At 40.6% G+C, this 27,953-nt stretch overlaps 1 protein-coding gene across 1 annotated transcript in view; it reads right to left on the minus strand.

The window, feature by feature from the left end:
- Positions 1–3,324: 3,324 nt before the first annotated feature.
- Positions 3,325–27,953, minus strand: part of LOC119484682 (zinc finger protein GLIS2-like) — a 35,251-nt gene continuing 10,622 nt past the window's right edge. The window contains exons 2-7 of the mRNA XM_037763703.1: positions 19,914–20,097; positions 18,102–18,295; positions 13,738–13,923; positions 11,426–11,559; positions 10,509–10,627; positions 3,325–4,689 (exon numbers count right to left, since the gene is read on the minus strand). Coding sequence (XP_037619631.1) covers positions 4,016–4,689; positions 10,509–10,627; positions 11,426–11,559; positions 13,738–13,923; positions 18,102–18,295; positions 19,914–20,079 — 1,473 coding nt within the window. The 5' untranslated portion in view covers positions 20,080–20,097 and the 3' untranslated portion in view covers positions 3,325–4,015. The remainder of the gene's footprint in view (positions 4,690–10,508; positions 10,628–11,425; positions 11,560–13,737; positions 13,924–18,101; positions 18,296–19,913; positions 20,098–27,953) is intronic.

Consider the following 27,953-nt stretch of genomic DNA (forward strand, 5'->3'; position numbering starts at 1 on the left):
ATGGGTTGACTAAACCCTGACTGGTGCTCAGATGAGCAAAGATTGGAATGGTTGATTGTTTCTGATGTTTATTTTTTAGCTAATTTAGACTGAAAAGCCTGGAAAAGAAGGAAGGATAGATTATTTAGTTAGCATTTAATGACATTTTTTTAGTCCTACACAGTAAATGTTCCTGAGTGATCCATGAACTCTGCTCATCTCCATGCTGATTTGATTATGAAGAACCCTTTAGTTGTTTCATAGGTTCCTCTGAATTTCTGGTGACTCTGGTGAAAAATTGTCCTATTCAGCGTTCGGTTGTACTTAGCTCCGCCCTCTCGTGTCACTTCTGGTTGCAAAAAAACAAGATGGCGACGGCTAAGAACCAAGATGGGAACAGCAACAAACAAAAAAAGATGGCGATGGTTAAAATGCCGAACTCGAGGCTTCAAAACGGCAATCGACAAACCGATGGATGACGTCACGGTGACTACGTCCACTTCTTATAGTCTACGGTTCATATCTGGGAGTACATTTTTCCACAGTTCTGCAGGCATATAAGATTAAATTATAAATAACCTGTAAGGCAGATTTGCACACACACACAGACACATCACGGAGAGAAACTGTGTTTTTTTTTTTTTTAATTTGTGTTTATTGACATTGAGTCGTTGTCGTAGTCATCAACACTGGTGACGTCCTCTGAAAGTGTTGCAGTGGCCCCGATGTATAAATCACATCTGTTGTCAAGTTATTAAAATGTAATGAAAAGTACATTTATACACTTTGTGTAAATATGTTTCATATATTGTGTGATATATTTGGGATGAAACACAAGGCACTTGGACACCTTTGAAATACTGATTAGGATCAATCAATGTGCAAACAAGAATACAAGATAAATCAACAGAGATACTGGCCACAGGTGGCCGTTGTCAAACATTTCCCCTTCGAAAATACTCGAGACAGCTCTTTAAATGGTTTCTTTTCTGTAAAGCCAATGTGTACTCATTATTGCCTGATACACACCTTTGTCTAGCTTGTTGAATGTTTCCTCAGTTGGCTGATCCGGTCTAGATCGTTGTCTTGGAATGATTAATAGAGTAATGTCCTTGAATAAACTGTAAGCCAAGGAGTTAACCTCAAACCTACATTCAATTGCGTCAACACAGTTTGTTTCTTTCTTCTTGCGACTTGAAAAGTCACATGGTCAAACAGATAGCATTGTGTGGATTATAATTCTTCGTCCCACATCCTGGTGTATTAAATGTCATTGTCAGCCACACTGAGATCACTTTATGACGAGTAGAACGCTGAGATCACTGCGTCTGAGGCGCTGGGTCTCAGAAGGTTCGCCCTTTTCCTCCCAGGGGGATCATTATTGTGTTTGGTACGGGGTCCTCTCCGCGGTGTCATGTCATACATGACAGCTAACGATCACAAATCACCTTAAATTAATTTTGTAACCAGACCAACATTTAAAATCTGTTACAAAAACACGCCTTCTCAAACACATACATATTCTGTAAACAGTTCAATTAAAATAACCACAAACATGAGTTTTTAATGTAACCCGTCATGTAATGGGAGTCGGCACCACATTTTTCAAATGATTGATATCTTATTTTGAAAATGTAACCCCTTAAAGGAGCAGTGTGCAGCAATTAGGAGGATCTATGAGCAGAAATGGAATATAATAATCATAACTATGTTTTCATTAGTGTAAAATCTGGTGAAACTAAGAATCGTTGTGTTTCTGTTAGCTTAGAATGAGCCCTTCATATCTACATAGGGAGCGGGTCCTCTTCACGGAGTCCACAGTGTTTCTACAGTAGCCCAGAACAGACAAACCAAACACTGGCTCTAGAGAGAGACCTTCAGGGTTTTTCTCCAACACGCTTGTAAAACTGCGGTAACTGAAAACTGGCAGCAGTCAATGGAGGTTGTCAAACATAAGAACTACAAAATGGTTAGTGCATCTGCTATTCTCATCACATGGAGTAATGAATCTAATGCAGCTGATTGTCTGCTGTAAAGTCTAAAGGGTCAGTTCACCTAAATCCAGCCCTGTCTCCTAAAGATTACGTTCCCATATGACGAAACTGCATCCCTAATCAGGGAAATGTATTTTGTCGCGAACTAATCTTTAACGTTTCACAAATAGTCCTCTGAGTGACTAGTACAAAGAGCAACACGCAGAGTAGGTGGCGTAGTATATTGAGCGACCATTAATGAAAGTTACGTTGAATAATAACGAGTATAACAAGCGGTGGATGGTCAAACAAACAGGACTGTCTCCCAGGAGACTGCTGTTCATGCCCTTGTGAAACTGAGAGTCAACGCTCACATACATATTTTAAGTCAAACCATGATGTTTTTTTTTACTAGGGCTGTCAAAGCTAACGTGATACTAACGTGTTGACGCAAATTTATTTTAACGCCACTAATTTCTTTAATGCATTAACACAACTTGTGATTTTTAGGTTGTAGTGAACTCAGTTTTAAAGTTAGAGTGAAGATACTGGTATCATATGAAACTAGAAAACCTAAAGAATCCATTGGTTCCAACCATGTCATACTAGCATGGCCATTTTCAAAGGGGTCCCTTGACCTCTGACCTCAAGATATGTGAATGAAAATGGGTTTTATGGGTACCCACGAGTCTCCCCTTTACAGACATGCACACTTTATGATAATCACATGTAGTTGGGGTCAAGTCATAGTCAAGTCAGCACACTGACACACTGACAGCTGTTGTTGCCTGTTTAGCTGCAGTTTGACATGTTATGATTCAAGCATATATTTGTTGTGCTAAATGCAGTACCTGTGAGGGTTTCTGGACAGTATCTGTCATTGTTTTGTGTTGTTAATTGATTTCCAATAATAAATATATACATACATTTGCATAAAGCAGCATATTTGTCCACTCCCATGTTGATAAGAGTATTAAATACTTGACAAATCTCCCTTTAAGGTACATTTTGAGCAGATGTATGTGTATTTGCACAAGCTGTGTGTCAAACTACAAACATGGGTGTGGAAAGAAATCAGGAGCTTTGCAATGTTGATAAGAGTATTAAATACTTGACAAATCTCCCTTTTAAGGTACATTTTGAACAGATACAAAATTTGCAATTCATTTGCGATTAATCATAATTAAGTATTTTAATTGATTGACAGCCCTAATAAATAAACAGAAGATTTTCAACCGGGAGACCGCTGTTTGTGTCTCGTGCAAAACTAAAAGTAACGTTGACTTATTTTGTCACGTCAGTCGTTAGTCAGTGAAGTTAACGTCAACCACGACCGTTTCCTAACCCTAACTAAGTGGTTTTGTTGCCTAAACCTAACTTCCATTGAAAACTGAAGTTTATTTTGAAAGGACACTATGCATGTAACGAGTGTATATTGACAGGCCGTCCCTGGTCCGTCCAAAAGTAACGCAATAGGGGTACCCCGTGCGTTGGTATCTGATGTCGAGGGACACTGACCAAGCAGCGGTATTGACGAGTTGGGAGTGAGAATGTGTTGTCTATTGCTCCTCAGCGTGGCTAGAAATTACATTAGAAAGTCTCATTGTAGTTCAAATATAGGAAGTGTTCACAGTGATGCCGTGGGTTATCCAAAATAACAGGGACTTTTTTTATGTTCTTTCAATGCTGTTTTCACCAGAAATCTAAGAACAATATCTGAAAATGTCAGCAGATGAAAATGGATCTGCGTGGCCAGATACCACTAGGGGTGCTGTGTTATTTTATTTTTATCATTTGGGTGAACTGACCCTTTAAAGTGTAAGACTTTTGCAACCCAACACTTTAAGTTTAGGTTTAGGCTTTGTACACTCGACACAAAGACTTCTCAGTCTTCTGTTTCTGGGCTGGAATGACTGAAGTGATTTTTCTGGCTCTGCAGGTGACAGCGACCTTTTATCCCACACACACACACATACCTGTGAACAATACACTCAGTCATACATGCATTCAAACAGCAACTCAAACACACTCTTCCTGGTTCTCTGCGTGGCTGAGTGCACCTTCTAGCTGACGACAGCTGGTTTGAGGAGGAGTGCTCTCGGGGGAACAACCACCCAGGACAAAGCGTCGCTCCGTCTGTGCCCCACCCCTGCAGACAGATTCAGCACCTCCACCTCCTCTCCCTCCTCCTCTTCCTCTTCGCCCTCCGTGTGCTTCCCCACCATCCGTCCCAGACCTCCCAGAGCTCCCAGCCCCAACATCGACGCAGCTGAGAGTCCAAAGTGTAACAGAGGAGAGTCCGAGAGGCCGAGTGGACCCATGCCGCTTCCTCCGCTCAAGGAGAAGAACGGCGCCCCGTGGTGGCCCAGGGCTCTGGCGTGGCAGAAAGCAGAGAGAGGCAAAGAGGCCCCCAGGCCCCCGAGAAGAGCTGCAGCAGCCCCGGGGATGATGATGTGGGCCCCGCCTACAGCGGGCAGTTCAACGGCGCTCTGGTGCCCGGGGAGGCCCAGCCCCGCGCCCAGCCTGCTCGCAGTGCCTTGCTCCTGGGCGACAAAGTGCCCGTGGGCCTTGATGTGTTTGCGTAGCGAGCTGGGATCTGTGTAGCGCTTCAGGCAGCCTGCCATCTTGCAGTAGTAAGGCTTGTCAACGTAGTGGGTGCGGGTGTGTTTGAAGCGGTCGCTGGAGTTGGAGTAACGTTTGCTGCAGCCTTCATAAGGACAGACGTAGGGTTTCTCTCCTAGAGGAGGACAAAAGAAACAAGAGAGGGGGAGGGAGAATGAATAAATCACTTAATTACAATACAAATATAATGGAAATATATTAGGGCTGACCCGAATGCTTCGACTTCGACCGTTGCCATGGTATTCAACCTCCAAATCAGTATTCGAATGCTTTGATTTTAATTATTTTTTTGTTATTTTTTGTATGTGATAATAATGTATAATTCCCCAAATAGCCCATGATATAAGAAATTAAAAATAATAATAAATAGTTATTCTCAGTTATTCTCTCTGTTTGTTGTGTGTTTGTTCAGTAGTGCGGCAGCAGCGCCGCCCCAGGCTCTGACAGACAGAAGAACACGTCAGCCTGCCGCGCCGCGTTGCTCTGCCAAGCTTCGAATACCTTCGAATATTTCTCACCGAAGCTTCGAAGCCCAAAAAATGGTATTCAAGACAGCCCTAAAATATATAAATGCAGGTGTAAAGTAATATTAAGTTATATGTTGTTATAAAACATTTTGAAATTATTAGGTTTGTCAAAGTTAATGCAAATTAATTTAAACTTTGTTTTAATTTCTTTAACGCATTAACAAAACTTAGTTAATCTCTTAGGGGCCGCTAGTCTTTCGGAGGATTGGATTTTAAAGGTAGAGTGAAAATATCATATGAAACTAGAAAACCTAGTGAATCCATTGGTACCAACCTTGCCACACTAGCTTGTCGAGAAGGAGGTTAAATAACGCTTCAAACTTAAACATATTTATTAATATTAGGTTCCATTTCTTTCAATAGATCCCCCTAAATGCTACACACTGTTCCTTTAAGTGAATTCTATTGACATTGTGGGCAATAGCTCCAGTTGGAAATTGTTGACCATTTTTTATTCGTCTTCTTTTGATCGGGACAAATCTGTAACTTTTAATTAAACTTTTAACATTGAGTCCTGATTCCTGAAGATTCATCCTGTGTCGTTGCTTTACAAGGACTTTAAAGTTGGACATCAGCAATTTGGTATCACACTTCCATAAAGTGAAAGATAATCAAGGCATAAAAAGAGGTCAGGCTCCAAAACTGCTGAAACCTTACACTTCCCATGATGCAACACAGGACAAGCTCCTGACTCACACCTTCACAGAGAACAGGTAACAGAAGAAGGTTATAAAACCCAACTCATTATTAACAACAAAGCAAACACATCACTGTGACATACAAGACCTGTCAACATTTCACAAGACTCCTTCCCTGTATTATTACTAAGTTAGTTCCCTGTCAGAAATGTGTATTTGCATAAGCTGTGTGTCAAACTACAAAACATGCGTGCGGAAAGAAATCAGGAGCTTTGCATTCCTTCAAGACTAGTAGGTCCTGTTAGCGTGGCCTACTGATGTATAGGGGTTGAAATACACACCGTTGTTGCGCTACGTTGTTACGCTATGTTTGGTACGCTATGTTTGGTACGCTATGTTTGGTACGCTACTGATGACATTCTGGTAAGTGGCGTGTTTCACACCATGTTTTTATTTTCACCTTTTTAAAATCAACAGCATGAATCCAGCGGTATATCGCACAACGCGTTCCACAACAATTACCACCGGCCATCTTTACGGTCTGTAGAACATCATTTCAGAGACGTGGTGACAATGTGTTGAAAGTAGCAGATTTCCGGGTTTAAGCCTATTGTTTCAACAATCTTTTACTTTGGCAAGGAATTTTATTTTTGATAATGTTTAATCCGAATTTAAAGGGACATTTATAGTTTTATTGCTGCACTGAGCTCTCATTATATTATATTTATATTTATCATATATTACATTATATTATATTAAGATTATTCGAATCAAATTAATCAAAAGGGCACCTTATTAATGTGTTGAAACAAAAAACGAAAACTTTGTATTGAAACCTGGTGAATCCGCTGGCTGATCATTCCACCTGTGATCCGTCTAACCTTGTCTTATTTTGAGATACTGAAACACGAATGACTGTCTCTCATCCCTCTGACAAAATACTTTTATATCTTAAGTACATTATGAAGGCTGAATATGAGACTAAAGACATGACTTGTAAAGACAGGTGATTATACAAGTTTATTCCAGTCTCAGTATTCAATTTGTTCCCTGTCACCTCCTGTGGCGACACGTTTGATTTATCTTTGCTGTTTAAGGGAGAAACCGGAATTAATCTCGTGGGAGAAAAGACATGCCTCCTGGCTCGAGCTTGTTGTTGAAACACAGAGATGATAACAGAGTTGCTGGTTTAGTCACGCGGTGTAGAACTTTGAACCTGGCTTTATCCAGTGTTCACATTTCTGTTCTGGAAATGAATGTAAATTAGCACAATTTCAATAAGATAAAAGCTAATTTACATACTTAAACACAACATTTTCAGAAAGGTTCTTTATCCCATGACGACACACGTTGACTGACGGCATCCTTGTTTGCATAATGAGGCAGAAACGCATAAAGAAATGTAAAAAGAAATGTGTAAAGAAAAGAATACATAAATAAATAAGTTTGTGGAAATAAATAAGGGGTGAAATGCAAAGAGTAAATCGTGCAGGAGTAAATAAATAAGAAATAAAATAATAAATATATTAAAATAAATGCAAAAATAAATAAATACATTTTAAAATTAATAACAATAAATACATAAATAAATCAAAAGGAAAAAATAAACACAAGAGTAAATAAATAAGGGAATTAATACAAAGATAAATAAATAAAGAAGCTTATTAAAACAGAAATATCCATTTGTCACATTTTATCAATAAATGAATGGCTACATTTATTTGTAATATTATTTTTGCTACATTTAATGACATATATATTTATTTATCAAGTCATTTATTGATTGATGGATTTTTGATGTTGGCAGGTTCCGTTCTCTATATCCATGTTGTTGTTTCATAAATATAAGCACAACTCAACCCGTTACACACAAAGTGATTGGTTGATGGTTTTTGCCGCGTAATATTAAGTGTTCTGTGTGACATGACAAAAACAACAGTTCGAAAAAATACATTGACGTGCCAATTAATCGAACGAAAAAAAAAAAAAACACCCTGATTGTCTGAATCAAATTTCGTGGCAATCTATTAAATAGTATTTCAGTTAAAAACTGAAATGTCAACCTCATTGTAGCGCTAAAAAACAAAAATTAGGGGAACACCAAAGTCCTCTGGCCACCATGAACAGCTGAATCAAATTTAAATGCAATCCATCCAATAGTATAATAGTACAATAGAGATATTTCCGTGTGCACCACCCAGAACCCTGCTGATAGCATGACTGAAGAGCAGTCAGCCATTTGTCAAGCTGACAATTCTTACAACACAACAACGTCAGCGACACAATGACGGTTAATCTGCAGTGGACTTAAAGCCAAATGTAGTAAAAGTGCAGATAACAGCTGATAAGCAGTAAAGAGGGGAAGTGACCCAGAACACTTTATACCAACGTAGGTTGCAGATGAGTCAGTTTTTCCCACTTCTGGGTTCATGTCAGTTCACACTACTAAAAGAACGGATCTCTCTGTCGCAACAAGAAAAAAGAAAGGCGTGTTTATTTGCCCAGGATTAATCAATGACGAGGCTATTCACAGTGATTCACACAAAGATATAAAAGTGTTTGTTCAGGAATAACATTGACATTGGCTACATTTAAAGGGACAGTCCACTGACTTCACACATTAGAATCAGTTTACTTATCCCGAGGAGTACCACTCAGCCTGTGAAAACATTTGTGTCTCATAGCTATACCTAAAAGTAATGCACTGTAATTCATATACATCCCACAAAATCAATTCATATGTAATCCAGATAAATATGAACCAGGAAGTATAAAGAGAGACAAACGCCGTGAAGGGAGGACGGATCAAAAAACACCAGACTTTACACCAGGAGACCGCTGTTAATGTCCCGTGTGAAAGTCAACGTTGACTTATTTGTCACGTAACGTCCGTACTTACGTTACATCACTTCTGTAGTTATTTTAACCCAAACCACCATCTCTCCCTAAAACTAACTAAGTAGTTTCCTGTGAAGACGGAAGTTTATTTTGAAAAGACTTTATTTTAAAAAGAGTTTATTTTGCTCTCAAAGTTCACCAGATTGATGGATTTTCTTTCTAAAGGCATGATGTTTCCAAAGTCAATGAGTCATTGTGTTAAATAATCATGATTTTACCAAAGTAATCAGGATTAATCAAGCATGCCTAATATCTCGGCCTTTGCAACTTTTTATTAGGGCTGTCAAAGTTAACGCGATAATAACGCGTTAATGCAAATTTGTTTTAGCGCCACTAATATCTTTAAGGCTTTAACGCAACTTGCAGTTTTTAGGTTGTAGCGGGCTCAGTTAAAGCTAAAGTGAAGATACTAGCATCATATGAAACTACAAAACCTAATGAATCCATTGGAAAAACTGTCATGGGCATTTTTAAAGGGGTCCCTTGACCTCTGACCTCAAGATATGTGAATGAAAATGGGTTCTATGGGTACCCACGAGTCTCCCCTTTACACACATGCCCACTTTATGATAATCACATGCAGTTTGGGGCAAGTCATAGTCAAGTCAGCACTCTGACACACTGACAGCTGTTGTTGCCTGTTGGGCTGCAGTTTGCCATGTTATGATTGGAGCATATTTTTATGCTAAATGCAGTACCTGTGAGGGTTTCTGGATCAATATCTGTCATTGTTTTGTGTTGTTAATTGATTTCCAATAATAAATATATACATACATTTGTATAAAGCAGCATATTTGTCCACTCTCCCTTTAAGGATAAAAAATTTGTGAGAAAGTTAGGTGAAGATCAGTGTGAGGTTTCATTTACAGCTGCGTCCTCTTTCTTTCTGCACCACAAACCAGCAGAGCTGATAACACTTTAACGCTGCAGCCTCACGTCACTGAGCTCTGATAACTCTGACACACACACACACACACACACACACATTTATACTTTAGTAATGAAAAGATAAAAGTAACGACTGCTTTTAGATGGAATCAGGAGTTTCCATGTAAAAACTTGAGATTAAATAAATCAGTTAATCACTGAAAGAGGAAGGAAGAGACGTCAGAGCTATGTGCTGTCCATCCACTCGGTCCTCTTCAGCCTCACTTTGTTGAAACACTGCCGTCGGTTGTTGCCTGTTGGGCTGTAGTTTGCCATGTTATGATTTGAGCATATTGTTTTATGTTAAATGCAGTACCTGTGAGGGTTTCTGGACAATATTTGTCATTGTTTTGTGTTGTTAATTGATTTCCAATAATAAATATATACATATATTTGCATAAAGCAGCATATTTGCCCACTCCCATGTTGATAAGAGTATTAAATACTTGACATATCTCCCTTTAAGGTACATTTTGAACAGATAAAATATGTACGCAATTAAATATTTTAATCCATTGACTGCCCTATATGAAAGTGAAATAGTAATGGCCCAATAATTTCCCAAACAGCTGCGTACCACGGCTTTTTAGCAAACGTTACTCAAACAGAAGTAAATAGTGTTTCGTTGGCGACTATTTTCAGTCACAGATTTGGTGATTAAACATGTCTCCCAGTGTCTCCCAGTGTCTCCCAGTGTCTCCCGGTGTCTCCCGGTGTCTCCCATTGTCTCCCAGTGTCTCCCATTGTCTCCCATTGTCTCCCAGTGTCTCCCAGTGTCTCCCAGTGGAGCTCACTGATGTTTTTTTAGTAGAAATACTGGAGCTCTATGACGCCGAGGAAGAAGATATATCAGGCTGTGATTACACGGACAATTGTTGGTTGTTTGGTCTTTCCATGGGATTTGTTCTAGATAATAAGAATATAGAACATCACCGTGACCTCACCTGTGTGTGAGCGGGTGTGAATCTTCAGGTTCTCCAGACGTGAGAAGCTCTTGTTGCAGGTGGGACAATGGTGCGGCTTCTCATTGGTGTGTGTGCGGATATGAATCAGCATCTTATACCTATGAAACATCCAACAAATTCATTTTAACATATTACACACAAACGATACTTTGCTTTTGAAATGTTCAGTATCGTTTCTGAAGATGTGGCTGCTGTACAGTTGGACTTTTCGCGGTAGTCGGTGTTACACGGTGGACGGGCACACACCGATCACATTACGTACCCACCGTCATTTTTTGCTTTTTACAGAAATACATTTAGTTCATTTCGGCGTATCAGCGGCGTGTTATCAATACAAAGTCGGACGACAGACGCTACAAACTGAAAATGGATGAACTGCTCCGTGTGGAGAGTAGCAGGAGTCAGATTTCACACACGGGATGAGAGATGGCGGAGGATTTGGTGTCAAAGCAAAAAGCAAATTTGGCAATATTACAGATTTAAACCCAGTGCTATAAGGGAACCCCAACGTTAATGAGGTAATTGCCGCGAGGATGACGGAGCGGTCACAGCCGGTGTGCACGGAGCAGCGACTCCAGGTGGAAACCTGCGGCCTCGCGGCAAAAGCTCTCCCGGAGAAGCCAGACACACAGCGCCCGACAGCAAAGATCAAAGTAAGCGCTCTACACATATTGAGCGTCATCTTTTCTTGTAAAATGTCCGGTGTAATCGGTAACACCGGTGTTGTCACAAGTTTTAACCGGTGGGAAAATTCCTCACCGTAACACCCCTACTGTACAGTAAATAAACTTCAGTTCAAACAGTATAAAGACTCCGGAGGGAGTTCACATTTACATTAAAAAAGTTTATGATGAGTGAAATGTGTCGACTTTTCTGTGAGGACAGTGTGAACACACCTGGCGTTGAAGCCCCTGCCGTTTCGAGCACAGCCCTCCCACTGGCAGCAGTACCCAGAATCCTTTTCAGGCTTGACGTGGAAGTCGTTGATGTGATCCACTAAGTCCTGCAGCGAGTCGAACAACAGGTGGCACTGGAGGACAAAGATTTACAATCACTGACTGGACGCATGAGCAACAAGGCTGCATAATAACTGCTCTAAGATCAGCAGTTATTCCACACGACATTCATGTTTTATGTAACTTTACATCAAGATTTTATGACTTCCTTTCGGCTCTCGCCCTTTCAGACATCTGAGTGGTTTTAAGACAAAAATTCACGTTCCTATTTTCATAAATAACTGTATTTATTATAATATAAATAAACGATTGGTCCCTGATATTGTTGGCTTGAAAGAGTTTAGTCAGTTTCACTACAATTTACACTTTTATTCTCCTTTATTTATTTGTTCATTTGTTTCCTCAATGCAGAAAATGAGGAAGAGTGGCCACTGGAATTTTTATTACTATTAGAATTAGAATTATTATAATTATTGTTATAATTATAATAATAATAATAATTATTATTATTATTATTATTATTTTAGAGGACAACCAGTTCCCCCCAGAAGGTGGCGCTCCAGACCACCGCCTACATGTCGTACAACTTAAGCCGGCTCTGAATGTTTCCATTCCATTAATGGTTTGTACTTTTTCTGCTTTTCAAGACAGTTTTTCTGAAATCAAATCTTAGTAATATTAGTTTTATTACTAAAACAACATTACGTTTCAATCATATCACAAGTATCCTGACCTGATAGGATTATTTGTTATCCTGAATCTATTAAAACCTTTTTAATTTTTTATCTTAAAATACTTTAAATTAAGACCTTGCTCAGTGCTTCTGTAACTTTTCTTGTTTACTTATATCATATTTGCAACTTAATTCAACTTTCCTAATTATATGCTGCTTGAGTTGTTATGTTGTGAAACACTTTGTAATAATAAATAGTCTTTAAAATGTCAGAATAAACTCTTTAGGTAACAATTTATAATAACCTTAATTTATAAATGGTAAATTGTTATTTTACTGTTAACAAACAATGAAATGATAATGAATAATGTTAACTGATTATTAGTAAAGCTATAATTTGCTATTTTGACATTAGTTTGTGTAATATGAATAATTAGTTTATAAATCCTATATTGTATTATGATAAAAGACGATAACAATTACATTATGATTACATTAGTAAAGTATTTATTATCAGTTTATTGTTGTACACATTATAACATTTTATATACTATATTAAGTATTGTTTTAGTGATTACCAAATGATTTGTAAGAAATTGTTTGTAAAACATATTTAAACATTACATAGATAAATAGACCAGAAATTAATTATTAATTATTGACAAACTATTAAGTATTATCTAAATAATGTTTATAGATGCTTTACAAAGTATTTATTAACCATATAACAAGGTATTATAATCATCTGTTGCAACTTTATAATAGCAATCCAAATAATGTTTATAGATGGTTTACAAACAATTTCTTAAAGGTTTATAAATAATTTAGTAATCATTAACAAATATTAATATATATAGATATATATACATAGATATATATATCTATATATATGGAGATATTTATATAGTATATAAAATGTGCAACAATAAAAAAAATACCATAAATTATAGCATTACTAATAATTAGTAAACATTATGAATTATGTTTTTTTATTTTTTAACTGAAAAATAACTATTAACTGAATTTTAATTATTTTATTTTAATTTACCGTTTATTAATGATGGTTATTATAAAGTGTCACCAATTTTTATACAACTCCCAAAATATTTAATACAACAGAGTAAAGCAGCAACACATGAATGTTTGACTCTTTCTGCTTAAATGAAGATAATTATTAATCAAAATAGTATTTTAAAGATCATTTCAGCACCAGCTGTTGGTATTCATCGTCTTTCTCTTTTTCTGTGACTGACAGTCATAATTATATTTTAGTTGCTAGCACCACCTAGTGGTCAGAGTACTAGTTGCAGTGCTTTTCACCCAGCTCTCTATATTATATATATTATTATATAGATTTATATTCTAACAGGAGGAACTCTGCAGTGCATCTGATTGACGCATAGTTATTGATTGACGAGGGCTGAGTGCTCAACTGTTGCACTTGTAATTTAATAAACATATATTTGTAAAGAAGATTAGATTCAACTGACTTGTCATTGCACAGAGCACTGAGACGGTGACATGCAGTACAGTGACACAAGCCTCTTAGTGTGCATTGATTTTTTATAATGATATTCACCTTCATCCAACGGCAGGCCAGCTGACCGTCCAATGAGGGCTCTGGTGACACTTGCTTCTCTCGGTTCTGACCAATGAACACGGAGGAGGGGAAGCTGTACGCCCGCGGTGGACTTCCAATTGGCAGGTAAAACGGATAACCCTGTGGTGAAGCTCCGCCCTCCAGACCTCGATGACGAACTGGCTCCTGGAGGAGAGGAGGATGAAGAGAAAGGTAAGACGAGCTGGTTTAACCCTCTGAGACCCACAATAGACCCATATTAGTCTTTTTTAGGGGGGTGCAGGGGGTCTTTAGGGGGAGATAGCAGGTCAACAGTAGATGGCACATAGAAGTGGTGTACATCATCTGAAAGCTGGGAACCTGAAGATTAATTTGAGATGCAGCTCAGCACTGTGTGTCAAGTTGTTCTGATCAGAAAAACAGAAATAAACTTGAATTAATTAATCAAAATAAATTGTAAAAGTGTGTAAGGGTTTAGAACTTTACGATAGAAGTATATGATGTCATCTTCATGCTCTATTATGTCTCATAAGTTGTTGCAGCAATTTTTGGGTTGATATCATGGCGAGCACTTCTGTGGTGTAAACTGCTCAGAAACCCCCTTATTGTCAATCTAGCTAGGAAAGCCATCCATCCTCTGAATGCTCTAGGTCTCTAGTTTGGGGCTGTAAAGTTTCATGAGGCTGTGATTATCCTAGAGGTCACTAAAGGTCATTTCATACACTGAGGTAAATTTTCAAAAAATGGTCTCACTACAATGAAATGGTTACTATGAGGACTAACATCATCACACATGAATACAGTTGGGCTCATTGGTAGCTTTAATGTTGCATTCACACCAAAAGGGATTTCAATTTTCGCCTCTCTTTACTTGCGCGAGTTGGGCCGTCGGTGTCATTTGTGTTAATTCGCTCTAGACGCTCCGGAGAGGAGAAGGAGCTTGTCTCCATAGATACCAACAACTTTTCTTTCCTCCATCAACCAGCGAAGAAATGACCACCGTTGCTGCGTTGTACATGTTGTGGAAGTCCCAGATATGTCAGAAAACCAAACGGCGTCGTGTCTGGGTTCATAACATCACCCGGCGGCGAACTGTATTCACATACGGTGCCATTGCACTGACTGTATCTAGCAAGCCACACATCGCTACTGCGGTATGAACCCAAAATAAACAGATTGTGCTGTGATTTAATTGCAATAAATGCATCAAAATGATGCTGATTTGTAAAAAGTCTGAATTCATGCTTTGTCAGGTCTGTCCGCAAGACGACAAGCAAACAACTTTTAAAATGCTTGTTTTCTGAATGGAGTTTGGCATCAACACTCAACATAAAGCCATCAATGCATAAATACGGCACTGATGTTGTTGTTTCTACTATATACAGTCTGTGGTTTATACACATACATTTCTACACTGAGTTTGGTCCGGTCTCTGTACAGATATGATGTACTATCGTAGCTCTGGGTGACCACAGACACATACAAGATTAATTTCCTCCATTTCTGATTCAACAACGTCAGGACGTCAGGAGGACAATCTCAACACTGACAGGATTTCACGAAACAGTGTCACGCAAATTTCTCGGTCGAGCTGAAATATTTCAAATATATTATGTATTATATTTTTCTAATGCAATTCACGTCGCCCGGCGCAAATTTGCACCTATTCGCCTCTTTGCATTGACTTTGTCTGTAATCACAGCGCGCAAAAGCTTCGCTTTGCTCTTAAGGCCATAAGGCTAAGTCCACTACAGCCTCTTGGGTCTCAGAATATACCACCATCTTTGGTTCTGTATTTATTGATGGATGATCTACTCTGTGTTTTTTAAAGATGTTCTGCGTGTTTAAAATTGGAATTAAATTCACAGTGATCTGCTAAGTGAATTATTCTGGACAAAAATCTGCTGCCAACAGCTTCAAAGAAATCTCTGAAGTGTGTCTGGGGGACATAATGAATTCTTCTTACAGTCCACTTCTAATGTTTTAGATAAAATGTGTACTTCCTGAGCTAAAAGCTGAATCTGGGCCATGAGGGGAGGTTTGATGCTCTAACAAAGACACCGTGTGTTTCATGTTTTACCACTCGAGCATGGAATAGAAGTTGATTTAGACGGAGTCACTGGGCGTTCTGTGTGCTGTGTGCAGACACTGCACCAGAAAATTAGATTCGCTCCCAGGATCCCAATTCAATTCAATCCTGTTGAAGAAGAAGAGTGGAGCGCATTCAGCCACAATCAGTAGCCGGCTGGAGACTGACACTGTGCTCATGCCTGTTAACTGCTGACATGAAGATACACGCTGACGGTACGTGTCCACAGGGGCGTTTTTTATCGCGAGGGATCGTCTCGCTTCCCAGCATTGGACGCTTGATCGCTGCCACTAAACACAAGGCAGCTGATTGGACGAATGCTTTCCCTCGTTGGCTGCTGCTTCCAGCTTTCAAACCGGAACCAACATGGCGGCTTGTTTAGAAACTTTCTTCTCTTATATAACAAAAATAGTTCACCGAAATGTGTTTCTGCAAACATTTTATGTGAGAAATCAGCCATGCAGTTGCAAAACGTTTAGTTTAAAAGTTTCTAGAGAGTTTCCAGAGGCGGCGAGTCGCACAGGACGCCCCTGATTTGCATAAAGTAGCCTAAACCTCAACTTTATGCAAATGAGGAGCGGGCGATGTGACGCCCGGTCTCTCGACTCGCGCCGACATGCTACCAGAATGCATTGCACGGCTGCTTACATAGACAATGAATGGAAAGCGTGGAAAGGACGGAGGCTGTGGACGCATACCATAAGGGGCCGTTCACATGCCGCTTCTTGAAACGCGTGGAAAACGGCAGCTGTGCCGCTTTCATCCTTTTATCCAAGCTGCTTGGGAGGTTGCACTCCTGGCGCACCAGCTGTAACTAAGCAACCAGAACCTACGTGCTGCAATGACGATGAAGATGAAGTTGCGATAATTTAGCAGGAAGCCTCACTGACTAAACTAAACAAAATCAAAACAAAGATAAATGGATTTCCAGCACCGTGAATCCCTCACAGTAACTTTACAGCTTCATTTCTCTGAGTCAGTCTGGCTGATCTCAACCGGATGTTGTGACGTCGTTGGTCAGAAAGGGTGAAGCAGTAAAATAGTCCGAGGGACAGATCATAAAGCTCTGGGTAGCCCTGTTCCTCCATATATTTACCGTAGACTGAACAAACGAGCGAACATCAGATTGTTTCAGGTTTTCCCAATAAAGATGTCCTAACCTGCTCCGTGCGTCAGCGAACAGGCAAAGTGACGTGTCGCCCTGGCTCTATTTTTGCAAAGTTTCTCAAACCTGCAACCAATTTTCCCTGGTCAAAATCGCTCGTAGTATATCTGGACTATTTTTTGCGCTCCATTCGCCAGAGTTTGCTCGGTCGCTTTATGTTAGAAAGAAGTGAGGTCCAGCTGTCAGGCTGCAACTTTGTTGTCTTGTTTCACTCCCATAGCGTCATCTTCGGTCGCTCTAAAAACTCCCTGTACACTTCCTGAAGCTTTGAATAGCACAGTGGCATTCAAAGTCTTTTCAAATGAAAGTAGCTATCACTAGCTCCAAAACTCACTAAAAGTCGCCAGATGATGTTATATGCTCATTTGCATATTGGTGACATCATCGTGCATCATTTGCATAAAGCTCAGTGGTGTCGGCTGACTGCCTACCCGTGCACGGTGACTGTGGTTACTCTGAGCAGCATGCATGGGAATGAAATATATTATAATATTTTTCGCCTTTTCCATGTGAATAAGTCGCTATATTTGTTGCCAGTCGCTTTTTAGAAATAAAGTCGCTCAGAAGGTCTGAAAAGTCGCTAAATCTAGCAATTAATGTTAAGCTTCGCATTTACAGTACAAACAGTATCGATCATGTGACTCTCTGCAAGAAATCAAACTATTCCTTTAATAAATCACTTGTCATATGCAAGAAACTATTATTAGGACCTGCCAAAATGCAAGAAATGTTTCTACTTCTTATTCTTTTCATCTTTTATTCTTGTGCTTTTGTTTAATACAATTGTTTCTTATTGTGTAAAAAGCAAAAGCAGACACAGATGTCAAATGTATAAATTATGAGGGGCCTGATTGATGTGATTTTATGAAATGACATTACTGGGTATCGACCGCTGTAATGCATCTTCTCTGACTGTGTTTGTTTGAATTTGTGTGAGAATTACTTTGTGCAGAGATGGAAAGACTCTGCAGCTACACCACATCCAGTCTAGATTGAGTTTGGTATATGGATATATGGTCAGGCTGACGTTTCTTCTGCTTCAAGACGTTATCACACAACACGTTCACGATTGTAAAAAGCAGCGACTGTTAGCGTAGTGTCAGCTCTCACCCGTGAGAAGAGATGTGGCTGAGGGCTGCTGCTGCTGTGGGGGGACTCCAGGGGTGAGGAAGGGAAGGGGGAGGAAGGGGAGGAAGGAGACGGGGAGAGGGAGGAGGCATGACGGGAAGACGGGGACAGGCTGAGGTCCATGGCTGGAGGACTGAAGCAGGACCCGGGTCGTTCTTGAGGGGAAGACTGGGACTCTAGATTGGAGATTAGAGTTAAAATGAGAAAAAATAAAACCTTCCCATGTAATGCAATCATATAATAATAATACAATGAGTTACTGTACGGAGCCCATGAAGCTAGGTTAGCTTATAACTGAGGTCTAAAAGTTGCTTGCTATTCTTGACCAATATTGTGCGGCTACATGTTGCACCCCTGAACTGATGAAGGTCTTTCAGCCCTTGTTACACTTTGGATGAACCTCCAACCTCAGAGAAACAAAAGTTGGATAAAAACTTGGTTAGTCACGATGAGAACAACACGTTCTCACTCCCAACTCGTCAAATACGGCTGCTTGGTCAGCGGCCCTACGCTTCAAACTATGACGCTCTGACAAAGACTGTATACAAGAAGTGGACGTAGTCACCGTGATGTCACCCATTGGTTTGTGGACTATGGTTTTGAAGCCTCGAGTTCAGCATTTTGGCCGTCACCATCTTGGTTTTTGGTCGTCACCATCTTAGTTTTTGGCCGTCACCATCTTGGTTTCACCATCTTGCTTTTTGGCCGTCGCCATCTTGGTTTCTCTACCTAAGATTTTGGCGTCCGCCGTCTTGGTTTTTGGCCTTTACTGTCTTGGTTTTTGGCCGTCACCATCTTTTAATTAGACTTTGCCTGTCTCATTGTTCACCATGATCTTAAAACTTGAATTATTCTCTTCCTGACTGGCATTAACTTTACTTTCATTTGAAGGGCGGGTTTCAGTATCATATAATTCTTGAGATTACGATTAATCCGTTGATAGAAAACATGTCATGCTAGCTTACTGGGAAAGGGGCTAAATATCTCTCCAAAGTTGAGCTACCTTTACCGTGAGGTCCGATACACCTCAGTGGCAAACAGCAGTGTTATGGCCGGTTGTTTGTGCCCCCTCTGGCACTTGATGCCCTACGCACAGCGCGTGATGCGTGTGCGCCTAGCAGCGGAGCTGCTTCCTCCTTTACTGACCAAGCTGTTGTATTCAACGCCTTGGGAGTGAGAACAGGCTGATGAGGAACACCTTAAAAATTCCACAGTCGATTATATTGATTGAAATATCGATTCATTTTGCTTTAAGAGCACAGTTTTCAAGTCCAATCTATTTGGGAATCTCCAAAAGACTTGAAGGATCCGTGATATCCTTGTGCCTCCATTCGGGAAGATTTAGCTACTCAGAACCAAAGTGGATGGCACACAAATGAGAAGGCAAAAAGGCATCATTAACCAACAAGAAAATACACACAGAGTAGACAATAAACACACATTAGACATTCTGCACATTATTGAGCACTTGGGCTGTAGAGTGTGAAGTTATACGGTCCATTCAGACTGCCACAGAGGCCATGTTGTGGTCCTCTTTGAGGTCACTTCCTGTCAGTGTCACGCTCTTCTTGTTATGAGCCACGCTGACTAATCTGGGGACAGTGTTTGTCTATTTGAGGACGGCTGCCATTCATTGAATTTACAATATTAAGTTACTGGGAAAGTGAGAACACATAATCCACTTATAGTTCTATTGCATTATCACGGTGATAGTCTTCATCGCTGCAGCATGGCATCAGCACAGGCATGTCATGTGTGTGTTGTCTGTTCATAAGAACACTGGTGAAGTCTTACCTGGGGAAGGGGGTGGAGACGGGAAGGTTGTGTACAGCAGGCGTGGTCGTGTGGTGCTGAGAGGAGCGCAGATAGAGGAGGGACAAGCCCTCTTTCCTAGTCGGACCGGACTGTCGGTCCGTCCTGAGGGAAGCTTCAAGTCCAACGGTTCGTCCAATGACAGCATGGCTGCTGCTGTGTGCTCCTGGAGGAGAGAGAAGCATCTGAACTATCAGTATCTATTTGTGATTGAATGTTACATTTTAAATCCAGCGTGGTAAACACTACACATCCAGTAAAGTTTGGAAACACTTTGGGTTTCACACATTGCAGGAAAACCAGAGCTAGACATCACGGCTAAAGCTGCATGCTAACTCTGTCATGGACAGGAAACGTTATCGTATCGCGGTAACGTGCGTTCAAACCAGCCGTCACTCTCATCTCCGTGGTCGACTGGGCCGACGCTACAACTGTAGAGCACCCATATACTGACATTTATGGTAAATGCATTCAAACGGCCCCGATAGAGCTGACCATGGATGTATAAAGAGAACGGAGCTGACTGACGACCTTGGAGAAGTTAGAGGAAGTATACACATGTGTTTTTCAAAATAAGGTGTTAACAAAGGGAACTGTACATACAAAATACATGTATGGAAATAACATTGATTGGATTATATTCACCAGAAGTATAAAACATTACATGTCCCTTATAAATTAAAAAAAAATACCACTTATCTGTGAGGGGAAATATAAATAATTCCTGACAATGACTGATATATTTGACTTCAGGACATCTCTGACTACATAAATGCTGAAAATCAAACATTTTACTGTATTAAATAGATATTTTCCAAATTAAAAGTCCCTAGAAGTGTATGATTAAATTTTTTCCCCATGGACTAGTGTTAAAAAAGTTAACAAAAATCATAATATCGAATTGCAATACTTAAAAATCTCAACACATATCGAATCGGCACCTAAGTATCGTGATAGTATTGAATCGGGAGGTAGGTGAATCGTCCCAGCCCTTATCTTAAAATCATTTTTCCATCTCAACTGACCATAGTTGGAATTAGAGGCCTGTTTTCTCCTGACATTCAGCTGTAGTCCTTGTCTTTTATTCTGTGTTGTGAGTTTTAGTTGTTGCTCAGTTCCTGAGGGGGAAAACCTCTGAGAAGCATTATGATGTGGGTTTGTTACTGCGACCCGCTGCATTTCTGTGGTCGGCCTTCACTGAGGGGCTTAACAAGGTCTTGCAGTAGTTTTCCACCCATCGTGGTGTGGCGCTCTGGGTGAAGCATGAGACAAAAACCCCCCTGGTCCATGACTCAACTCATAAGTTCTCCTTAGACCAAGTGACTCAAGAGCCAGATATCTGCTGCAGAGGAAATACTAATCTCACAGGAGGAAACTGTGCAGTGAAGTGGACCGAACCTGCCGACAAACAGCTGCTGTGAACGTTGACACATACACACACACACTGTTTAAATAACACATTCACACCTGAGAGCAGCCTGCAACATCCTCAGACATCTGTTTGTTTTAACATAATCTCTGCAAGTCTAACATTTGCTCAGTTTACCATCACTTACCCTCTTCATGGAAATCTAGAGTCAGCACACCGATCAGTAACAAGAAACCGTTTCACAAAATGATGGCACGGCCGCTAAACCTGCACAAATAAGACAAAAAGCACCTCAAAGGGAGAAATGCACCTTTAACTGAGCTGCCAAACAAACAGCGTCTCGGTGCTCCTGTGATATTTGCACCGATTTAGATTAGGTAACATGCAGACATTTCGCACAAAACTCTCCCCTTTCTCTAAATGAGCTGCATCGCAAAAACAGTCCAGTTCACAAAGATCAGCGCTGATAGTAACACACAGTGAAATTATTAACGTCTTCAGAGAGTTGGAGGGGAACTGAAACACATTTATAAAGCCGGGTTTCCACCAAAAGTCCCAGGAACTTTTGGTGGAAACCCGGCTACAGACGGAGATACGGAGTATGCCGCTCTCTAGTTAAGTTTTTTGTGGATAGACATTACCGTAGATTTGGCCCCTCTTAGTAGTAAGCAGCCTACGAAGTATGTTTGATTTCAAGTTAGTTTCTAAAACCGGGTTTCCACCAAAAGTTCTCAAGACTTTTAGCCCCTAGAACTCCATCGGTACCAACCACGTCATACAAGCTTGTCGTGAAAGAGGCCAAATAACGCTCCAACCTTACGCTACATTTTGGCGAGGAAAAACTGACATGGCCATTTTCAAAGGGGTCCCTTTACCTCTGACCTCCAGATATGTGAATGAAAATGGGTTCTCTGGGTACCCACGAGTCTCCCCTTTACAGACATACCCACTTTATGATAATCACATGCAGTTTGGGGTAAGTCATAGTCAAGTCAGCACACTGACACACTGACAGCTGTTGCTGCCTGTTGGGCTGCAGTTTGCCATGTTATGATTTGAGCATATTTGTTATGCTAAATGCAGTATCTGTGAGGGTTTCTGGACAATATCTGTCATTGTTTTGTGTTGTTAATTGATTTCCAATAATAAATATATACATACATTTACATAAAGCAGCATATTTGCCCACTCCCATGTTGATAAGAGTATTAAATACTTGACAAATCTCCCTTTAAGGTACATTTTGAACAGATCAAAATTTGATTAATTTGCGATTATTCACGATTAACTATGGACAATCATGTGATTAATCGTGATTAAATATTGAAATCAATTAACAACTCTAGTAATCTGATTACGTCTTTACCTTGCAGACTTTTCACTTTCTCTTGAAACTTTACACCAACAGCACAAAGATGTTTTCATTTATCTGTTTTTCTGGCCAGTTGTTATATATTCAGTCAGTTCTTGCCTCCGGTGGAACTCCTAAATGGCGCCAGACGTGGGCTGAAAGTAGATTTGTGACACGACTGTAAAACCTCTGTTGGGTGTCTCACTGTATGGCTCTTTAATGACAGCTGGCATTAAGAGTGTTCTTAATTTACTTTTTCCAAACGCAATCTGGGATTCATACCGGCAACTCTCCAGCTACATTTACACCTCTTTAACTCGCTGTCACCACAAATTCTTCCACAATCCCCGACAGGATCCCCCGACATAATCTGAGGCCGAAGCTAAACCACAATGAAGTCAGTGTTTAGGTCCGAGAGCCGGCCTGCCAGCTACCTCACCACACTGGTCTCACATTCCTCAGCAACACACACACACACTGCTATCCAGAGGTATTGTGATGGCACGCACACACAGGACCATATGTATCCAGGCACGCATGCAGACTCCAGTCACACCAGCAGGCGTGCACAAAACTCAGAGCCACACGTGAGCCCCCCCCCCCCCACCCCCACCCACCCTTCTCTTCCCTCGATGACCTGTGTTTGGGCGGCGTGCCCGGACCTTCTTATGGATCCCCTACTGCCTAGCATAACACATACACTTTGCACACAAACATGTGTACTTGTGCACACACACACAGTCACATATAGTGTTTATTCTAAACACATGTAGGGAGTCGCTCTATTTCACTGTGTTTTTATACTTGTGAGGAACCTGATTGACATAATGCATCATAGCCCCGAACCTTCACCTTCACAACTAAATGCCTAAAGCTAATTCTAACCTTAAAACCAAGTCTTAGACTGGGTTGCACCAACAAGGATTCATTTTTAAACCCCATTAAAGCTGCAGTAGTCAGTATATTTTTGGCATCATTGGGCAAAATTTCCATAATAACCTTTCAGCATATTGTAATTCAAGCGTTCTGAGAGAAAACTAGACTTCTGCACCTCCTCATGGCTCTGTTTTCAGGCTTTAAAAAATCTATAATCTATCTTTGACCAATCACAGGTCATTTCATTGAGAGAGCGTTCCTATTGGCTGTGCTCCGGTCACAAACTTTCTCATTTTACAGCTAAACGGTGCACTACAAGATGATTCTGAAAACATTTGAGGAGAGAAATAGGCATTAACGTAACATAATATTGATTCATATTTGATCAGCGCTGCCTAGTTTGACCGTTTGGTCGGAGTTCGCGAGTGATTGACAGCCGGCTCTCATAGACGGCAGCTGGACAGCAGACCTCAGATCAGCTCTGACTGCTTGTTTTCCTCCGGTCTGTGAAATCTTGCAGATGCCGTTAGGAGCACCGGAGGACCCGGAGGCACATGATTTTTGTCAGGTTACCTGTCTCATGTACTACTGTCACGATATAGCGACCGTTTTATAAAATAACTTTTTTTAATCACATTTGCTCCAATCTCCCCTACTTCAGCTTTAAATTAAAATTGCTTGGTTTAACTTGTTAAACTTGTCCCAATTCAACATTAGCATACCAAAACTACCATCACAACTACTTATCACCAAAGCAAACACTAGAAGCATTATCGGCCTAATGTTACCTACGTTCTCCTCCAACTGAGGAGAAAGCATGTTGTGTTTCTCACACAACATTCTCACACGGTGAGTTGCCGTAATGCGGGACACCTAAGCTGCAGTGGGTGTAGAACTTCCTCAAACGAATAAAAGTCAATAAAATGATGAGGCTCGTTCAAGATGAGCAAGGCCGGCGCAGAATCGATCACCAGCGACCGCCGCGCAATGCATGCCGGTTAGATTTGTGTCCGACTTGATCGCGACTTCCTCTGACGTCATGCACACGTGGGAAACGATGACCTCACAAGATCGAGGCGGCCACAATTTTTAGAGCCAGACGCCTTAGCTTTATACGAATAATATAACTATAACTCAAAGGCAGGGTAGACGATGTTCTCCAGTATACACTATTTGTTATATTGGTTGAAATGGTCTTTACACCCTGACAGTGATCCATTACTGATGAGCTCTGAAAAAGGACCGGAAAAGAGCCGTCATCTGTAGCTGCTGTAATCCTGTAAAAACGATTACATTTTAATTTTAATAGAACTGTAATAGTAAGAACACACCAGAAATACACCATTTTAGAATAGGCAAAAACAACAAATGTATACTTCATGCAAAAAAAATGCATGTTTTTTGCCTTAACTGTATGTGATTATTTGTTTGTGGTTATTCTCAAATGAATTGCAAATTATTGTAAATCAATTAACAACATAAAACAATGACAAATATTGTCCAGAAACCCTCACAGGTACTGCATTTAACATAAAAAATATGCTCAAAACATAACATGGCAAACTGAAGCCCAACAGGCAACAACAGCTGTCAGTGTGTCAGTGTGCTGACTTGACTATGACTTGCAGGGAGACTCGTGGGTACCCAGAGAACCCATCTACATTCACATATCTTGAGGTCAGAGGTCAAGGGACCCCTTTGAAAATGGGCGTGCCAGTTTTTCCTCGCCAGAATTTAGCCTAACTTTGGAGCGTTATTTAGCCTCCTTCTCGATGCTATGGTCAGTAGCAATGGATTCTTTAGGTTTTATAGTTTTATATGATCCCATTAACTTCACTCTAGCCGAAAGATCGAATAGCCCGACGGCGGGCTGTTGGATTTTTTAACAACATGTCGCGATACTCATGTGTATCAATATTGTCTTACACCCCTAATTCATATAGATGTGCAGCATGTAAATACACACCAAACCTCACTTTATAAATGGTAGTTTCTCATAGAAACATACTGGAAACTGTTTTTTATGTCACACAATTATATGTAAAAGTGTAACGTAGACTAACATACGGGAGAATCTTTCCCCCTCACAGGAAACTTTAGCCTCCACGGCGCCCTGATCTGGCCTCTCCTCTCTACTTCCCTCCCTCTCTCCTTCCTGTGGTTTTCCTCTCCCAGTCCTCCAGCAGAGCATACCTCTCCTGTTCTCCTCCCCTCTCCTCTGCACCTCCCACTCCTTTTTCTTCTCTCACAGTTTTTCATTCTCCAGAGCATTTTTTTTTAACTCCCTTTTTCCAATTTTCTTCAAGTTTCTCGTCATTCTGTCGTAGCAGAAACACATCGCATCACTCTTGACTTCAGGGTATATTATAATAATCATTCTCTCCTTCTTCTAAACAGAGAATAAATCTGATGATTAAATAAAAACTGAGAAGATAGAATATCAGATCTTGAGCAGGATTGGGGTTGTTGGTATTTCTTAAAGAAGAAGAGGGGGAATGGATTATAGTGGGAGGAAGGAGCGACAGGAGACGCTCCATCACTCCAGGAACAATGTCAGTCCTTGTTGTTTTAGGGGGTTTCATCCTTTCATCTGTCCATCCTTCGCCCTTATAAGGTATTACGCAACGTTGCTGCAACGGCGAGGATGACAGGAGGCTTTGTTTTCATACAGAGACTGAGAAGGCTGAGGTACATTAAAGCTGCAGTTGGTAACTTTGAGCAAATATGATGAAAAGTTATTTTTATATAAACTGTAAAAATGAGAAAGTTTGCTCCGGCTGGTCGGCGGTACTTGGTTTTATTTAGAATGTTTTCAACGTGGCTGCCGGGTCACAAACGTCCTCATTTTACAGCTAAACAGTGCACTAAAATAATTTATGTTTCTGAAAACATTTGAGGCGAGAAATAGGCATTACAGTAACATAATATTGATTCATATTTGATCAGCGCTGCCTAGTTTGACCGTCTGATCGGAGTTGGGGAGTGATTGACAGCTGCTCAGAGACAGCAGGCTCCAGATCAGCTCTGATTGGTTGTTTTCCTCCGGTCTGTGAAATCTTGCAGATGCCATTAGGAGCACCGGAGGAGACAGAGGAACATACTTTTTTCACAGATTATCACACTACTGTCAGGATATAGTGACAGTTTTATAAAACTACCTTTTAATCGTATTTGCTCAAAGTGACCAACTGCAGCTTTAATGGTAACTGGATGAAACTGGACACCTGTTTGAACAGCAAATAGCAGCGAACATTTCAACAGACCAAACAAAAAGACAGAATGGTTTGAGTTGAGGAGGAAAAGGACGTAGTGAGCGTGGAGAGAACAGCAGAGGGTTCCTCTCACCACACAGACACAGAAAGTTTTCTTTAAAGACAGAGGACAAGAGTTTCTTTTCTTATTCACATCCAAGTATCAAATGATACAATCATGTTTTTGTCTGTTTTTGAGGGCCCGAGCTTACGTAGATCATCCAACATAGTAATGACCATATCACGTTTCAAACTCAAGTCACAAAAACAAAACTGCAGTCCGCTGGTCGCCACGGCGTCGAAGGGAAATTTACTGTCAGTGTTCACAGCTTTTGAATGTGTTGAACTGCTTTTTTATATCGTGTCAGCTGTGATTCCCAGCAGCATTAATTTCTCTCAGGAACGAGAGAAATGGCAGCGTGCGGGGAGACGGAGAAGCGAGCAGGCGGTTGAAAACGGAAAATAGAAAAACTGAGAGAGAAGAAAGAGAAAGTGTGGGAGTCAGACGTGGGCTCCCACCCTTTCCTCTCCTCTCACTTCTCCCATTATTTGTCTCAGTATGATCTCCCTCCCTCCCTCTCGTGTCTCAGCAGCGCTAAGTGATGCAACTCTGCAGAGCAAGTCTGCAATAGCCACCAGTGGAGTCTGACACTGGCGTCTTTACCAGTTAGGAGGGGAGGGGTGGCGGCTGTCAGGGGAGGAGGAGCGGGGGAGTAATCTCTCAGGACAGACATTATTTAGTTCTTCACGAGAAAAAGGCTCTTTCTGTACACCTCTAAACTTATTGTTGAATCACTACAAGACTTTTTTAAAAAGGGTCTGCAGCAGAGAGATTTGGCTGCTCATTACATGCCTGTGTTTTATTAAATCTGCAGACTTTTGTTTGTAGCAGTTACTTTAGGACTGAATATGACACCAGACGTTCTTATTCTGCTTCTACCAGAGAAAGTAACTAATACTTTTTCCACCAAAATATATTTTTTTTAAACACAGGAAAACCAGACGATAGACGATGGACTCTTTTTTTAAAGCAGGGGATGCTTTAGGGCGTGGCTACCTTCTGATTGACAGGTCGCTACCACGGCGATGTCCAGTCTGGGAGTTGTCCGTGTTTTCGTCGTAGAACTTTAACCCTTTCACAGTGTGTTTTCAGTTCATAATTATAATCTTTTGGT

The sequence above is a fragment of the Sebastes umbrosus genome, chromosome 3 (assembly GCF_015220745.1).
Source record: "Sebastes umbrosus isolate fSebUmb1 chromosome 3, fSebUmb1.pri, whole genome shotgun sequence".
In the NCBI taxonomy this organism is placed as follows: domain Eukaryota; kingdom Metazoa; phylum Chordata; class Actinopteri; order Perciformes; family Sebastidae; genus Sebastes; species Sebastes umbrosus.